Here is a 17,183-nt window from a genome sequence, read left to right as displayed (position 1 = left end):
CGGCAGGATGCGGCAGCCGAGGAGGCAGCACAGTGCTGAGCACGAAGGTGTCCATCCTGCTCTGCTGCCTGCCAGCCAGCTCGGCTCTTCAGCAGGGATTCTGCAGACTCTGGAGGACTTTTTGAGTTGCAGCCCATTGCACCATTGCAGCAGGAGCGGCTGTGCTGGGGCCAGCTCACTCCTAGTGTGAGGTCTGCACTGCCGTTCTCTCCCTGGCCAGTGATATATGGCATAAATTAGGCCTCTGAAGGGGGATACTGCATCCTTAAGAAGAAATATGTCCTCATTTTTCTTAAACACCGTTTGCACTGAGTGAAATGTTTAGAAGGGACGCTGAGGGATAACTTTATTTCTTACTAGGGAGTTCAGAGCCGTTCAGTTAAACCCATAAAACACTGGGAGTAGGGAAGCTGACAGCCTGCCCGTGCATTAGAAAAGCCATTACTCATCTGGGGGAAGTTCACCCCATGCTGGAGCCTTGTGTTACCAATGGGGTGGTCCAGGGGAAAACATGGGATCATCTCCCTTGGCCATCTGAGGGGTCAGAGGATGCTCAGAGGTGGAAAAGACTGTAACAATCCAGCGCAGTGACACAGAGTGCTGATACAGAGACCCCAAAGCACGGGGTAAGGCTCACTGGTGGGTAATTGTCCTCATTCCCCTCCCCTGCATGGGGAAACTTATGGCACAGAAAGCTGGGGAGACTGATGGCTGGCTACACTGTGGTTGGAAACCAGGCTGGAAGCCAGCACTTCTGGCTCTTAATCCCCAGCTTGATTCACCAAAACCAAATTCTACTCCAGAGGCAAGGAGTGAAAGCTTCACCTCCTGTTCTGTTTCTGTCACAAAGCCGTGTTCCTAAGTGGAGCCGAGAGTCCTGATTCCATCTTCATTGCACCAACATGAAGCCCTTTCTTCCCAGTGGGATTTAGAAAACCTCCTGGAAGATGAAGGCAAGGGCTTATAGACAATAATAATGATGGGAATTCCTGTCTTGGGTGATGGTTGGTGCTGTGGTGGGCTGGATTACAGGTGGGGGTGTGCGAGCTCCTGCTAGAGCCTGCCCCTGGCCAGTGCAGGCTGCCACCATTCCCCCAATAAGTGGCTGTTTGAGAGGACAGGGCCACCCAGGGCACCCAGAGTCGTGGCAGACAAGGCATCGGCCACCAAGGGGGTGGAGACTTTCTCTTTGATATTTTATTTTTGGAGGCTTGACACCAAAAGATTTAATATTTGTTTGAAATGAGAAACAGTTCTCGAGTGAATTTGGAGAGCCTGGGAATTAATGTCAGACCCCCCTCCCCTCACTAAACATCCCTCCTCCCCGTCAACTGAGTCCCCCCCTTTCAATTTCTGAAGCTTGCTGATTTGAATATTTATAAATATCAGTAAATTATTTATTGTAGCAATCTGCTGTGCCATTTCACCAATCGCCGTTAACACTTTAGGGCTTGCTCTTCAGGAGGATGCGACTGGAGGAGACGGGCACCTGGGGGCTGGGAGCAGGCACTGAGGAGGGGGTCCTGCCTGCCTGTCTGCATTCCAGGAGGTGTTCTCTCTGTGGGCAGCACTGAGATGTTTGCAGGAGAGGCTGGGGATCTTCTGCATCCAGTACCAGGGGACACCGGGAGAGGACATGGCTAAAAAGGGGAGGCTTTTATGTTGACGGGAGAGGGCAGTGGGGGGGTGGCCTAAGGGGGTGGGCTGTTTGTGCCCTGTGGCACGCAGGGACCTGGCCCTGACTTAGAGCTCAGCACTCACCACTCTTCACTTGTAGTGTCTGTTCCCCTGAGGAGGAATATTCCTTCTGGTTTCTCCTGTCCCATTCCCTCCTTTCAGAACTACCCTCCTGCACAGAAAACACACACTGCTCAGAGATGCTGTGGCTGTTTTCTGTTTGGGTAAATGAGGGGCTCCCTTGTGTTCATAAGCTCTTCTCCCAGAGAAACCCCATCAGCAGCACAGGAGCAGCCAAATGGCCAGGTGAGAAACAGGAGCAGCCCAACGGGCTGCCAGCCCCAGTGCAGGGCACCAGGATCCCTGGACCCCATGGCTTCCCCTGCTCTCTGGGCATCCTGTCACTCACTGCCCAGTGCCTGCCCTGCACTGTCACCAGGAAGTCACAGCTGAACTCTGCAGCTGAGGTTGAGCAAAGGGAAGCAAATGGGCTTGCTGAAGGGAACTGGCACTGCTCTCTGCCCCTTTAGGCCAGAGCTGAGCCAGGGTTCAGCTCTCCGGGAGCTGCAAATAGGGAGAAAAGTAGACCCTTGTGGGCCCATAAATGCCACTGTGGTGGGCAGGAGAAAGTCAAGCAGTGAGGACTGCAGGCAGATATGCTCTGGCAGGCACTGACTGTGGGGACCAGAGCAGAGTCCCCAGCCTTTCCTCCCCGGTTTATAGATGGGGTGTGTGGGGAGAGCCCTCATGGCTGTGGGAAAGCAGGGAGTGAAGCTGGCAGCTCCTGGGTAAGGACACCCTGGCTGCTCACTTCGTTTCTCCTCCCACGTCTTTGATTCTCCTTCTCCTGCCTGCCCAGTGCTGAGCTGGAGCCTGTCACGTCTGACTCTCGCACCGAGGGCTTTCCCCAGCTCCTTGCAGACAAGCACAGGCAGGATCCATGCTTCCAGGGCAGAGGACATTGTTAAAGAGCCTTTGTGAACTCCCCAAGGTCAGCCAGAACAGACAGTATCCACTAATCCAAGGTCATTTCCTGGGCTAAAAGCAATAAAATGTTTTATTGATAAACTGAAGAGGGGAGAATATGCACTAAATCCACTCTCAGACATTGTGGGCCATGCCTGGGATGTTCTGCCTTTGCCCTGGCCCTGCCTAGGATAATACACAGGTCTTCATGCTGGAGGGAAAATGCTTTCTGGTAGGGGCTGAGCATTTGGCTGCCTTCCCTGTCTTCTCCCAGCATGTGGCTGGGCAGTGTCAGGGCATTGCTCCTGAGAAGCATGTTCCCAATGCTCCACTGGCCTTCTGCTGTGAAGGTTTGGCTCCATTTTAGGGACTGCAGCTCAAGTGTGAAGAGGCTCCAGTGTGCAGCATCCTCACCTCCCACCTCAGCGAGCCATGCTGCCCTCCCTGTTTGGGACTACTGGGCAGACTGGAGTCTCTCCAGTCGAGTTTGCAGCACAGTGGTTAAAAAAGAAAAGGACTGTGCATGCATGTCAGCCCTCCTTTCTTCCCCCTCCCCGCCCCAAATAATGCTGTTAATAATTAATCGAATGAGAGCTTGCAGCTCCTGGAAAGCTGGCAGTGGGACCTCCCTCCTGAACGGAGCTGCTCAGCTGGGTTTAAAACTCTTCAATAGGAATATGAAAGCTCCATCTGTTCGACGTACCCGGCCTTCTGAAGTGACAACGCTGTCCCTCCCCAGCCAGCACCCTCTCCCCCCAGAACAGGCCCTCCTGCCCCAGGGGCAGGGGTCTGCCCTGCACCCTGGCTCTTCCCACAGCAGTGAGCTCCTGCTGTTACCCTCCACCCATGCCAGCTGGTTCATCCAGCTCCCATACGCTCTTTTCTCCAGCTGGGACCCTTCCTCCCCTCTGCCAGGGTGTGTTTTCATTAACCCCATGCTAAAGCCAGGCTTGGCTCTCTCCTCCTCTCCCTGCAAAGCCACACTTAATCTGTGTAGCAGTTTGCCCCTTAGCTGGGATGGCCCGTTTCTGTCCAGGCTGCAGATCTTTTTGTTCCTGCACACCGTGTGTCCCCCCCGAGCCCATTTTCTCCCTCGGGGGAGGCAGCACTAAGCCGTGCCCAGCTTTGCAGCACCGCACTGTGGAGCTGATGGGTGAGCCGGTGCTGTTGCAGGGCTGCATGGAGGGAGAGAGCCAGGGTCTGCATGTGAGGTGCTGGCAGCACATGGGCACCCAGGGCAGGGGGTGAAGCAGGGGCAGCAGCCTGGGCTGGCAGGGCAGCGAAATGGTGAGCTATGTCCACCAGCCCTGGTTGTAGCAAGATCTACCTTTCCTACAAAGCGAGGATTGCCATCAAGATGCCACGGCGATGGGTACAGAGGGGGGAAGAGCCTGTGTCTCCTCGAAGGGTGTGGAGAGGGGGAAAGAGGAGTAAATTCCCGGTGGCATTGTTTTCAGAGGAAGTGCTCAGTGTAAATAGAGCTTGTGGGAGAGTTTGTCCCGGGCAGAGATGAAAAGTCCGTGTGACAGGATCAGGTTATAAATGGCTTCCTTAGATTGATGTGAAATCAAAACATTTCTATTTAGACGAAGAAAATGAAGGGGGATGTTTACTTAGCCTGGAATCTTTAAACAGTGATTTGGGGTGGGGAGCTCGGCCTGGGGGGAGAGTGCCTCTGCCTGGCTTCTGGGATCTGGCAGTCCCGACCTTGGGCAGATACAAAGATCCCTCATCCAGCAGCTCAGCTTCTCTCCCTCTGCCCAAGAGAATGAAACACGGATGCTCTGGTCTCCTCCAACCTGCGGCTCATGTTCAGCATTTCTCTGTAAGAAGGGTTTCCCTTCTGTTCATGGACTTGACAGCTTAAAAGAAGGAAACAGGAATGTCCCTCCCATTCCATAGACAAGGAAGTAAGGGAATGAAAAGATAAAATGTGTCTAGACTTGGAGAGATGTGGTTGCAAGGTTGGCAAGAGAAGCTGGAAGTTCTGATTTACACCTATATTGGAATAGGTGAGATACAGAGCCCTGGTATTTCAGAGCAAATCTCATTCCAGGAAGGTCTCTGCAAGGGTTTGTTCTATAGATCAGGGAAGTGGCATGTTTTCAGAACTTGCTTTATTTTAAGCTTAAACTTTAGGGAAAGATTCTCAAAAAGTTGAAGAGAAAAAATCCCAAACAAAAGAAGGGAAAGGAAAGATGCCAAGGGGCAGGGCAGGAGCTGGGGGGCAGAAGCTGGAGAGGTAGAGGGGCAAAGCCAGGGTGTGTGAGATGGAAGGACGCAGAGCAGGAATGGAAGACAAGTTGCAGGCTCCCTGAATTGCTGCATACGCGGCAAGTGCAGCCTCAGGAACGTCTGTTCCTCTTTTCCTTTGAATAAATATTTATATATTCATTTGCCAGCTGGTGCACACACTTGGCTGCTCACCTCCAGACCAGAATAATGGGATCTGCCTTCCTGGCAGAAAGGGGTAGGGCAGTGAGGATTTGGGCTGCCGAATGTCTGCCTCCCAGTTATCTCCAGCTGCGAGCAGTGCTGATCTCACCAGTTAAGTAGGGCTGGCTGTCGTGAGAACATGGACAGGGAATCACCAGGCAGTGTTTGGGAGAGAGGCCGGTGATTCCATGCTGACCCAGTGCCCTGGCCCCAGGCAGGCACCACATGGAGGCTCTGTCCCAGCCACCTGCAGCCAACGGGGCTCTCCTGGCCCTTGGCCTGAGCCCACAGGCATGAGCTGTAGGTGTCCTGGCCAGGCTCCACTTGGAGCTCACAGCAGCCTCCTGAGATTCCCTCTGTGGTACCAACTGGACATAGGATCAGCCTTCACTTTGTGCCCTAAATAGTGGAAATGCAATTGGAAGGGAAGATGCCAGCAAATAAAGACTTGCAGCTTCATAGGCATCTGCCTGTGCCCATCTGTATGTGCGAGGGCTGCAGGCTTGTGTTGGGGAATGTGTGAAAAAAGGAATGTGTGGGGGAAGGCACAGGAATGTATTTTGGGGAGATGGGACTTCTTAACCTGTACATGTAGGACTCTGTTTACAGAGTGTGCCAGCGCATACACACAGCTCTTTGAACAGCTGTAATTTCTAGATGGGGAGGTACGTGTTTGGGAGCATCGTGTGCTTTCCCTTCCTGAAAGCATGATTGCACGTAGGTGTTAGTGCCAGGGGGTGCGTTTGGAAAGTGGAGGAGTACATTTTGCCTCCTTTTGTGTGGGGGGCTGATATATTTGTCGGGGGGTTATTTTTCTTGCAGTCCTTGACAGGGAAGCGTGTCTGAAGCTGTCAGAAGTTTATGCTAAGCAGCCACTCTCTGGCTGTTGGACAGCAGGTCTAAAGTTTCAGTCTGTTTGTATTGGGCTGTCATGTTATGGGATTAGGGGCTGTCACGGTGGCTTCTGGGTGCATTGTAAGGGGTCTGATTAATCTCACTGTGCTTCTGTGGAGCAGCACCTCTGTGCTGGTGACAGGGAGGTGTGAGCTGAGCTGCCACGAGGGAGTCCTGTGCAGTAGAAGAACCCGTTCTCATAATTTGAGGTCTGGAGACATGTTCTGTTCGCTCTACATGTGACTGGCCCCTCTTTCAGGACAATGTAAAATCCAAGACCCCATTTTGGAGGGACCTCCACCTCCAGCCATATCCCCACAGTAACTCTTGTGGCATGTGTGACCAGCAAGTGTTTTATTGAGTGCTCTTCCTGAGCCCCAGAATGCAGGGCAGGGACTGCCTTAGCTCTGCTCAGAAGAGCCAGGCTGTGTGCCCACTGCAGCCTTCCGCCCTTTAACCCTGCTTAGTCTGGGCATCTCTCAGAGGTATCAGAAATAAAGAGAGAAATGAGACAATGCAGCTGCTTTAGAATAATTATTTTGCTTTTACTTGGGATTGAACCTTGTTAATTGTTGGTGCAATAATTATGCAAGTGACTCTGATAGAGACCATTTAGTTCAAGATTCTCCGTGACCTTGAAGTTAAGACCTTACCTTCTTCCCCTCTCCCCCACCTTCTCTCACCCCTCCTTTACTAGCTGTCACATATGAATAAACTACATTAAAATAACAAACTCACACTAATTAGCTGATTGTGCTGGGAAGTATGAGAGCAGAATTTCCTGTGTGCGAGAGTGAGCAGGCAAAGAGGCCTGATCAGCCAGTACCAGCCCACAGCGATTTTCTCCATACTACTGTGACACACCAGTCTAGTTGTGGTGCTCCAGCACACACACTTTGCCAGGGCTCCTGTCCTCCGTACTGGTTCTTGTAGGTGTGTACTGGTTCTCTTCTCTGAGACTGTGCACAAACTCTTTCAGGTGAATTCTGCACTGTCCATAGGGTTAGGCTTGGGAAGCTGTGGTCCTTGGTAGAGATGCTTGGGTGCAGTCGCTGGCTGGTGTGGTTTTGGCACCCACTACATCTGGGATAGAGCTGGGGACCCAAAGCAGGTGGTGCTGCAGTCTTAAGGAGAGGGCAATCCGGGCTTTTAACAAACTCGTATCCTGCCTCAGCCAGGAACAAAGGTTGGTGCTGTGCTCACCTGCCTGAGATGTTTGGGGTCTTTAAAGCCCAGTTCTGTCCCAGCACAAGTAAGTGCCTCTTTCTTGTGGCCAGTGGCATTATTTTGGTCCCAGCAGATTCAGAGGATGCTTCTCACCATGCTCTTCTGGCTGGGCTTCCACTCAGAGCTTAGGAAGCACATAGTAGCTCCACCTTTCCAAGGATGAGACTGGCCATGCCTGAAAGCCCATTGGGTTGGCACCATCACTTTTGCTGTTTGGGTTCAAGTTGTCTGATGCCACTAATGCCCTTCCTTGCTTCTTTCTCCTCTCTCTTCCCAGCTGAAAGAACTATATGCACTGACGCAGCCTCAGGAAAACCCGCAATGGCTGCCAAGCGCAAAGGCGGCCTGAAGCTAAATGCCATCTGTGCCAAGCTGAGCCGCCAAGTCATCTTCGACCACGGGGGAGCTGAGCAGGCACGTGCGGACAAGGGGCCACAGCAGGAGAGCAGCAACAAGGACCTGCCCCAGCCTGGGACCAAAGAGTTGGGGACAGAGTTTTCAGATGGACTCAGCTGCGTGCAGAAGATCGAGGAGGACAAAAGGAGGGAGGTGATCGAGAAGTGGGTGAACGGGGAGTACAATGAGGAGCCCTTGCTGGGGCGAGCAGAGGGCAAGGAATGTAAGGGCACTGAGAGCACAGAGGTGCCCCCTGAAGGGGTTTACATGGTGCAGCCCAAGGGCTGCAGCGACGAGGAAGATAACGGGGACGAGGCAGACGCTCTGAGGGGCTCACAGGATGGCAACTTCTTAGATGACAGGGATTCAGATGGGCCAGCAAAGGACGATGCCTACCGGTCCTCCAGTGGCGAACCAGGCTCCAAGCTGGGGGCAGGAACCACCTCAGGTAAGCCCTCTGTCCCCTCCATTTCCTGACACAGGGCAGCTTCAGAGTTACATTTTCTTCGTCCTGCAGCACTTGCAGCCAAGGGGAAGCGTGAGAGCCCTGATCCCCTTGCAGAAGCCTTTTGCTCTTGGGACCATAAGAGTTTGCCTCTGGCTTAGCTTCCCCTTCCCAAGAAGGGTGGTGTGGGGGTGGATGTGGCTGGATAGTTCTTTCCAGACCATAAATCCCTGGGTAGGGCAAATCTCACCCTCCAGACTCCTTCACACCACTCAGATGGCCGTGGCTGGGGTGGGTGCTGGTTTCCTGGTCTTTTATTCCCGTGAAAGTAAGAGATGCAGAGATTTGTCTTGTGACAAATCCCAGGTGGATCCTGCAGGGTGTCCACACACAGGCTGGCTGGGCTATCTTACCACACTCATGGCCACACGTGGCACCTTGATCGGTAATTACTGGCCGTGGAAGGCCCGAGCTGGGAGAGGGCCAGGAACTCTGGCAGGGCTGCGTCTTCCGCAGCTCCCGAGGCCTGGTGCCGAGCCCCGACCTGCGGGACCTCGGGTGGGCGAGCGCGGCCCCGGGAACGGACGGGCGGCCCCGGGAACGGACGGGCGGCCCCGGGGAATGGACGGGCGGCCCGGGGAATGGACGGGCGGCCCCGGGAACGGACGGGCGGCCCCGGGAACGGACGGGCGGCCCCGGGGCACGGACGGGCGGCCCCGGGGAATGGACGGGCGGCCCGGGGAATGGACGGGCGGCCCCGGGAACGGACGGGCGGCCCCGGGGCACGGACGGGCGGCCCCGGGGAATGGACGGGCGGCCCCGGGGCACGGACGGGCGGCCCCGGGGCACGGACGGGCGGCCCCGGGGAATGGACGGGCGGCCCCGGGGCACGGACGGGCGGCCCCGGGGAATGGACGGGCGGCCCCGGGGCACGGACGGGCGGCCCCGGGGAATGGACGGGCGGCCCCGGGGCACGGACGGGCGGCCCCGGCCCCACCTGCGGGGCTGCCCCACACCTCGGCGGGACCGGACCGCACGGGATGGGAGCAGTTGCTGGGATAAAGGTTCTGGAAGGAATGGCCGCCGAGGTGTTCCTCCAGGGACTGGACCGGATCGGGGGGAGCCTGCGGGAGGCTGAACTGAGCCAGGGCAAGGCTAGGATGGTCTCCAGAGAGCCCCTAGAAAGCCACCCCACACTGAATGTCGCAATCCCTTCTTGCTGCTTTGTGGTCCCTCGGCCGGGTGGAGGGGCTGAGGCGATGCTCTGTCGTGGTGTTGTCTCCTCTCATGAGGGGCTCAGTCCTCGAGCTTTACCCACCCTGAGCTTGGGATCGAGCTGGTGAAAATGCCGCTCCCAAACCAAAGTTTCCCCCACCATCTCGTGTGTTCTTCCTCTGGCTGTGTGTTTCCTATTTTCAGATTGCTTCATTTTTGTGGTTCATTGAAAAGCTGAGTTCAACAAGAGATGTTGGGGAAAGCCTCAGATGACTTTCTTGCTCCCTTTCTGATACCCAGGTTTCCCCCAGGTTGATTTGAAGGGGGGGGTATGAGTGCTAAGCCTTGATAAAAGCTTTGGGTGAATTGAATTCTCTCCGTTAGCAGAGCAGCTCCCTCCCCATTTGTCACTCAGCTGGGCTGGATCTGTAATTGAAAGATCTTCCCCTAATCTGCTCCACCTGCACACACCCCTCCCCTGATCTCAGCACTTTGTGAATCCATCAAACTTTCCTCCTTTTGTGTGCGCGCATGTTTTCCTCCTCCTGTTAATAATGCAGCTGAAACTCATCTCCGTCTGTCCGTTCCCCTTCTGGAGAGGCACATTCTCTAGTCTTCACGAGTTCAGCGGCAGCGCACATAATTATGCATATAAGATATAAACAGAGCTGTTTAATTATCCTTCGCCACATCAGTGACAGAGTAATTAACAAACATTGCAAGATCAATGAGGGAAAGTGTGACCTTCAGTTTCCTTTGATAGGAAAGCCCTTGTCGTTCCCAGACACAAGGTGATTGTGCCTGGACTCTGGTTTAGTTTGTTTTAATTCACACCACTCCACCCCACCTCACCATTTGCAGCTTTTATTTGCTATGAAAACTAAAAGGAGGGGAACTTAAATGTAAATAAAACGTTCCCAAACTAGGGAAAATGAAAAGAAGCTGAGGTTTCTCACTGGGGGAAGAGATTTAAGTAAAATACCTTTGCAGGGCTGTATTGTCAAAGGATTATGCAAAAATGGGTAACTGTTCGAGGAGGGTGGGGGAGCTGAAGCTTCATTTATGTCTAAGGCAGGTAATGGCACATGAGGCATCCAGTTTACATATAGAACCATGTGGGATTTGACTTGCAAACAGACATGCTGCTGTGTCTTGAGCGTCTGCTTCAAGAACCTTGTTATAAATGTCATTTGCAACATTTTCCTGAAAGCACAAGAAACATCCCTTGATTTGGAAAGGACAAAGTTATTTTCCTTTACTTTTTCTGTCAGTGTTCAGGAAATGAATTTTCAGCTGTTCATCACCGAGTCTTCTCAAGACCTGATGTTAGTGAGTGTGATCTAAACTTATTCCAGTGAGATTTGGAACTTCGTCTGTCAAAAAGGAGGAATTTTTTCTGTAGGAGTTGGGGGGTTGCAGGAGTCAGATGAAAGGAAAGGAATACAGCTCTGCCCTCCCAGTCAAAGTGGCTTTGGGGGAGTCATCACAGAAACCTTGATTTGAAAAGTCTGAGCACCACTTGCTCCCTATGAGAATAGAGGGTACAGAGCTGACAGTGCTGAGCAGTGTTTAAAATTGAGCCCATACTTGCCTCAGCTAGAAATTCGTGTGAAAAGCAGGAGCCAAACACAAAACCAAATCCTACATCTAACAGGCTTTCTTGGTCAGTGGGAAAAGTGATCCTAATTATATGGGGATGAGAAGGGTTCCTGCTTCCAAGGGTCCTGGTGTGTACACACGTTGTCCACTTTCTGGGGATTCAGCCAGTGCCCATGTCTTCCACCAGTACCTCTCGTGGTCCATTGCCAAATCCTGGCCACCTTTGTGTCCTTCCAGGCTGACAGGAAGGCCAGTTGTGCATTGGGCAGAAGTTCACAGAGACTCGGTCAATGCTATTCAAGCCTCATGCTTTGAAACAAGATGGAGTTTCTCTTCCAGCCTCCCCTGGGAAAAACAGGACTAAGGAGTCGGTGCTCGGTCTTGCCCTGCGTGCCTCCTCCCTGGTCCACCTGGGAAGCACACTCAGGAGTCACAAAGCTGGTGTCTGTCAGGAGATGGGTGTCAGAAGCTGATTTGGATGTGCAGATATATTTGTTCATTCATTCAGGCACCCTGTCTTGCCCACTGACTGGCCCATGCTTCTCTGTGCACATTTATATATAGCAATGAGATTTCTCAGTGCGGTCTCTGACACAGATCCCTTTCCACAATCGCTCACTGACGCACACATACCCAGGCAGATTTTCCTACACATGTTCTTCACTTTGTCTGTTACATAGTGGGCTAAAGCAGTCGGAGTAGGAGCTTCCCCCGTGCAAGCTTTTGGATCTGCCTTTCTTTTCTTAGCTTCTTGGCTAAGTCTCTTGGAATATTCATTGGCCCTGTTTTCAACCAGGAGAGTTTTCCTAATTTCCTGGGGAGACTCCACTTAGGAGAGCATACATGCCAAGTGCCAGTTTCTTGCTCATCATCCTGTATCCCCCAGGTCTACATATCTTCCCTCCCAAGCAGAATAAAGGACAGAGCCCTGGCTGGGATGTCCCATCCCCCAGTATCCAGACCTTGCGCTCCATTTGGGCTGTTTTGCTTTTCCTTCCATATATAGTGTGCTGCTGCAGGCTATTTTTAGCGCCTTTTTTTGCTAGCTTCGGATCCTTTGTGATATGATAGCTGCTCTGAGACACACAGATCTCTGCTCTTTGGCAATGCCCACAAATGGAGAGCAACGGCGAGGGGAGAGGGAGCCCTTTATTATCACACAGGAAAGGAGAGGAAAATGCAGTGCAGGGAAGGGGGAGGAAAACACAGGGATAATGCTTCCTGTGGCTTCCAGGACTCCTCAGAGGGAGTGTTTCCCAACTGTTGTCCTGCTTCGTTTTTGTCTGTGGAGATGAGGAGGGTTTTCTGTCAGTTAGATAATATCAATTACTTCTTCACCATTGTCTGAAAGTGTATGTGAAGTGAGGTGACTGAGTCTCATAGGATCCTTGTGGTGAGCCAGCTCCCTTCTGTAGGGTGCCTCCATTGGAGGAGCCTCTGTCCTTCATGTTAGGTGCCTGAGCAATTAAATGCAGGTTGTCTTAACTTCAGGGGATGTACTGGGCTTGTTGGGCTCATGCTGGATGAGTAGAGCTGCAGTTCCTGGCAGTGAGCAGTGGGAACTGGCCAGAGCTTCGTCTCAAAAGTGGGTGAGGAAAGATTGAACAACACCAGCAAAGCTGTTGATCAGGGAGGGTGTTGTGATTATCTGGAACCAAATCTGAACAAAGGAAAAGCAGAATTCAAGGTAGGTTTGGGGATTAAATCCATGACAGTGAAAGCTGAACTCAGACTTCACAAAGTTCAAAAGAAGTTCTGGACCACCCCCCCCACCTCGTTCCCATAGGCATGGATTTTGCATCTGACTGTTTACACCAGTTGAGGTATAGCCACATGGTACCAAAGATGGGACACATTGGCGTTCAGGACAGTGGCTAAAGCTAGCAAAAATTACATTTAATAGTTTAGTTTTGTATCACATCCTCAGTGTGATATTCTTCTTCCCCTTGCAGCTTGACATAGGCTGGCTAGAGTTTTTCTGTGCAGTGCTTGGAAATCAAGGCATTATGAGGGAAGCTGGGGGTTGTCTAACAGGTCCAAAAAGAAAGAGCAGATTTAACAGAAGCATGGGTTCATTCTCTTTTGTTGGGTTTTTTTGGGTTACACTGAAACGGAAGTGGGGAAAAGGGAAAAAAAAGAGGTGAAGAGGAGAACTGCTTTAAAGCAGAATGAAAAATTTTAATATGCTGTGTGTGAAAGTTAAAGGTGTCCTTCAGGAAAGTCTTGTTACTGGACCCAGTGAGGAATGGTTCTGCATTTAACATCCTGTAAGATTAATACCAACCCATGAGGTTGTGCCCCGAGCCTGACACCACAGGAGCATTGCCACCCATTCTGTGACTAACAGGGTGTTTATTCTGGAGTCAGGCATCCCAAATCCCATGCAGAATGCTGGGCTTAAGTGCCTGGAACTAGAAGGTCATTTTGGGCTAAACCAGATCCCAGCAGATGTGGCTTTGTCCCTTGCCTTGCAGGCTCTGGGCATGTTCTTCACATTGCCTTCCCCCCAGAACCACGTACACAGGGAACCAGTGCAGCAGCACCTCTGCTGCAGTAAAACAGCTATTCCAGGCAATCCTGGAGCAGGAATGTGACCTTCATGGTCTTGCCCATTTAGTGCCCATCACAGGCAGTCTTTTCCTCCATAGAGTCCTGTGAAAACTGACTTGTGGGAGCTGATGGCTATTGAACTTCGGCTGTGCTCACTGACGGGCTCTTGCATGCGCGGAAATGCTCTCATGTACATGCCTGCCTGTGCAAGTGGCATCACTGGCTGTCAGACTCCCCACATCTTAGGAATCTTTTGGATCTACTGACCTGTTCTGTAGCAGCGTCTTGATGCCTTCCTTTTCCACTGTGTTTCAAGGCAGTGTTGCTTTGTTTGAGTGAGACCCCATGCCCAGAACTTCCCTTCTGCTGCCAGTGTACCTCCCGGTGCTGGCTGCCTGGGAAGGAATGTGCTTGCCCATTAGAGCCAGAGCAAGTGTTGAGTAAAGATGATGAGGGAGGTTTGAAGGACTCCTGCACACAGTAAATCTTTACTCTGCAGGAAAAAGCAAGAGGGAGAGGAGGAGGAGCGCTGTGTCAGACTGAAGCCTAAATGAGGCCAAGCCAGCGCATCAGAGCAGTCTTTATTTCCTCCTTTACACTGATATTGGGTGACCTCCAGATGTGTGTTCTTCCCATCATGGTGGGCTGTGAAACTGCCTGAGGGGGTAGGGGAGGGAAGAAGGGAGGGAGAGACCCAAGGAAAGACAGCTTTTGCTCATTCTTCCTCCTTGTAATCAGGCTCTGTTAGACTAACCCCTTTCTGCCCCTTCCCCAGCCCATGCTCCAGAGCACAGGCTTTCTCCTCCTCCCTGGAGCACACATCAGGACAACAGCTTTCTCTCCTCAGTCTAAATCCTGATGGAGAGAAGGCTGTTCCTTACCTATTTTTCACCTGTGTGGACTTCCCCCTTTCCTGGTGTTACTGGAAGCTGTTCCTGGCTGCTTGAGAGGCTGCCTGTAGATTTCCATAGCATTCACTGGACTGTGGCCCTTTTCCACGTGGCAAGTAGTAGCTGTTCAGTTACAGGGATTGAGAAGGAATAGAGCAAGCTGAGTGAATCCTTGCAAAATTGACAAGGAAAAGGAAGAGAAGGACTGCAACAGTGATGGGGGACTGTCCTGTCTTTGTCTTGCCTTCTCTTCTCCTCTCCTTCTCACACTCCTCATTGCCAGGTTTCTCATGCACACAGCCTTTGCTGCTCTCCCTCTGCCTCAATTCATCTCCACCTCTGCTGCTTTCTTCCCTCTCTGCACTGTTCTATTCTGCTCCACCCCATACATTGCCTTGCCCATCTCCCTTATCCATTTCACACCATGCTGTCCTGCCTGCTCTCAGCCCTGCTTGCTCTTCACCAACACACACAGCATTTTCACATGGGTTTTCCCCCTTACACATGCTGCCATCTATCCTCTGTGCACCTCCTTCCATACACAAATATATACAAGGACAGATCTGTACAAACCTCGGCATATTGGCATTGGTCTCACTTCCAGTAAAATTACTTTTTCTTCATATTAGGCCAAGGCAAGAGTGCACAGACATTTATGAAACTTTGTTTAATGTACTGAAAAGCCATCGGCTAGAACATTTAGGAAATTGATTTTCCTGGCATTGATGAACTCTTTTTATTTTACCCCAGTATTAATTACTTTTTTTTAAAACAAATTAATTTAAGAGTCATAAAACCTAACAAGTGAGCCAAACGTCAGTAGATCATGTTCCCCTCTCCCTTTCCTTCCACCCCCCCCCCCCCCCCCCGCCCACAGCTGGTATGGGAGAAGAAGAAAAATCAGTGCCTTGTGTGAGTCTCCTCTCCTGTTTCACTGCAGGGGAAGCTTCATCACTGCGGGATTATGCCGCCACCACCATGAACGAGTTCCTGGGCATGTTCGGCTATGACGACCAGAACATGCGGGATGAGCTGGCCCGCAAGATCAGCTTCGACAAGCTGAACACTGCTACCTCAGAGGCCACTGCGGCTGCTGCCTCTCTCCCCGGCGAAGATGCCATGAGCAAACGAGCCCGCTTCTCCAAGTACGAGGAGTACATCCGCAAACTGAAAGCTGGAGAGCAGCTCTCGTGGCCCATGCACTTAGCCAAATCTGAGGAGTTGGGCTCCAAGCTGGGAAAAGAGCCGTCCTCAATGCTGGCACAGCCCATTCGCGTGCCAGGTCCCGATGCCTCCATGCTGACGGAGACCAAAGCCACTATCCTGCCACTGCCCTCTCCCAGCAGTTCCCAGATGCAGGGTCTGATGTCACGGGCCTCCAAATATGACTTCTTCATTCAAAAGCTGAAGACGGGTGAGAGCATCAGGCCACAAAATGGCAACACTTACAAGAAGGCCTCCAAGTATGACCTAGAAAACGTCAAGTACTTGCACCTTTTCAAGCCTGGGGAAGGAAGCCCAGATATGGGAGGAGCCATCGCCTTCAAGACAGGCAAGGTAGGCCGGCCTTCCAAGTATGATGTGAGGAACATTCAGAAGCTTGCTCCAGTAAAAGCTCCAGTCCCCAGCCTGGCCCCTGCTTCCCTCACCAGTACCCCCAGCAGCACTCCTGTGGCCGGGCCAGAGCAGTCCATCTCATTGCCATTCAACACTCCTGAGTACCTGAAATCAACTTTCTCCAAGACAGACTCCATCACAACTGGAACAGTCTCTACAGTAAAGTAAGTGTACTCCCACTTTTCTTATGTAAATACTAGTGGGGGATCATACCATAAGTCTGTGTGTGGTTCAGTGGGCAGTTCCAAGTTCTTGCACTGTTAAATACTGCATTGTTCATGGTATGGTTCTCTTTGCTCTCTGTCAAAGTGTCTGCTCCTCTTTTACACCTTACATCTCTATTTATCTGGTCTGTGCTAAGGCTGTGACCTGCCATCAGCAGTCATAGCCATGATTCTGGAGTCCAGTAGCTCCTGAGTTTATATGTTAAAATGAAAGAGGAGGGAACGTGGTGCTGTCAGCACTCTTAAGGTCAAGGTTGGAACTGCTTTATTTTCTTCTCCCTCTGGTTTCCTGGGCATCTGGGATGTGTCTGTAGGAGAACCTGATTCTTGTTTCCATTTAGCTCAAAGGCATGACTCTGCTGACTTTACTGTTAGCAAGATGGGGCTTTCTGTTTGTCCCAGAGCTCAGAAGACATTTTGGTGCCTAATTCCCATCAATTTCCATAGGAGTTCGGCATATACCTACTTCTGTGGGGCCAGGCCTGTGTCTTCTCAATTTGCTTACACAAACAGAGGTGATTCAATTACCCCTCAGACCGGGCAAACTTATTAGCCCAATTACCACTAATAACCTCCTGCGAATACGTTGCCAGCAGTTTCTGCAGTGGTGCCATTGACTGGAGGTATCTGAAGGCCTTGCCAAACCTTGGATTACTTTTTAATGTGCCTTCAAGAGGTGGGAGCTGTAGAAAAGATACATATGTATGTCAGGCTGCAGCAGGGAGGAAGGGAGAGACTTCTCTGCTTTCTTGTCATGGCTTGGATTTACTTGTTTGGATTTACTTGTTTCTCACTGAAAGAATCTGGGCTGTTGTGAGCTGTGAATCCCATGGGATCATTTGTAGTAAGTCCAGGGCCTTCTGTCCTGCCCTCTGTGCCATCACATGCACCCTACTGCTTGGTCCTCTGATGAGGAAAAAGGCTGTTTTGTGTTTGGTATGTGGACGTAGGAGGCCTTGAGCTTGCTTGAATGCTCTTTGCAATCCCAGCAAAGTCAGTATCACCCACTTTCCCTGTTTCCCCACATGGAAGGCAGAGCCATGTAAT

General features: G+C 51.7%; 1 protein-coding gene across 11 annotated transcripts in view; it reads left to right on the top strand.

Moving 5' to 3' along the window:
- Positions 1-17,183, top strand: part of CASZ1 (castor zinc finger 1) — a 276,777-nt gene that overhangs the window by 220,802 nt on the left and 38,792 nt on the right. For 7 of the 11 annotated variants that reach the window (XM_053962743.1, XM_053962740.1, XM_053962738.1 and 4 more), the window contains 2 exons: positions 7,478-8,044; positions 15,236-16,076. In XM_053962743.1, the coding sequence (XP_053818718.1) occupies positions 7,478-8,044; positions 15,236-16,076 (1,408 nt within the window). Of the gene's footprint in view, positions 1-6,500; positions 8,045-15,235; positions 16,077-17,183 lie in introns of those variants that run through there. The other 4 variants (XR_008434567.1, XR_008434566.1, XM_053962746.1 and 1 more) reach the window with 1 other exon arrangement.

Source organism: Vidua chalybeata, chromosome 22, assembly GCF_026979565.1.
Source record: "Vidua chalybeata isolate OUT-0048 chromosome 22, bVidCha1 merged haplotype, whole genome shotgun sequence".
NCBI lineage: Eukaryota > Metazoa > Chordata > Aves > Passeriformes > Viduidae > Vidua > Vidua chalybeata.
This window is presented reverse-complemented; position numbering and strand designations above follow the sequence as displayed.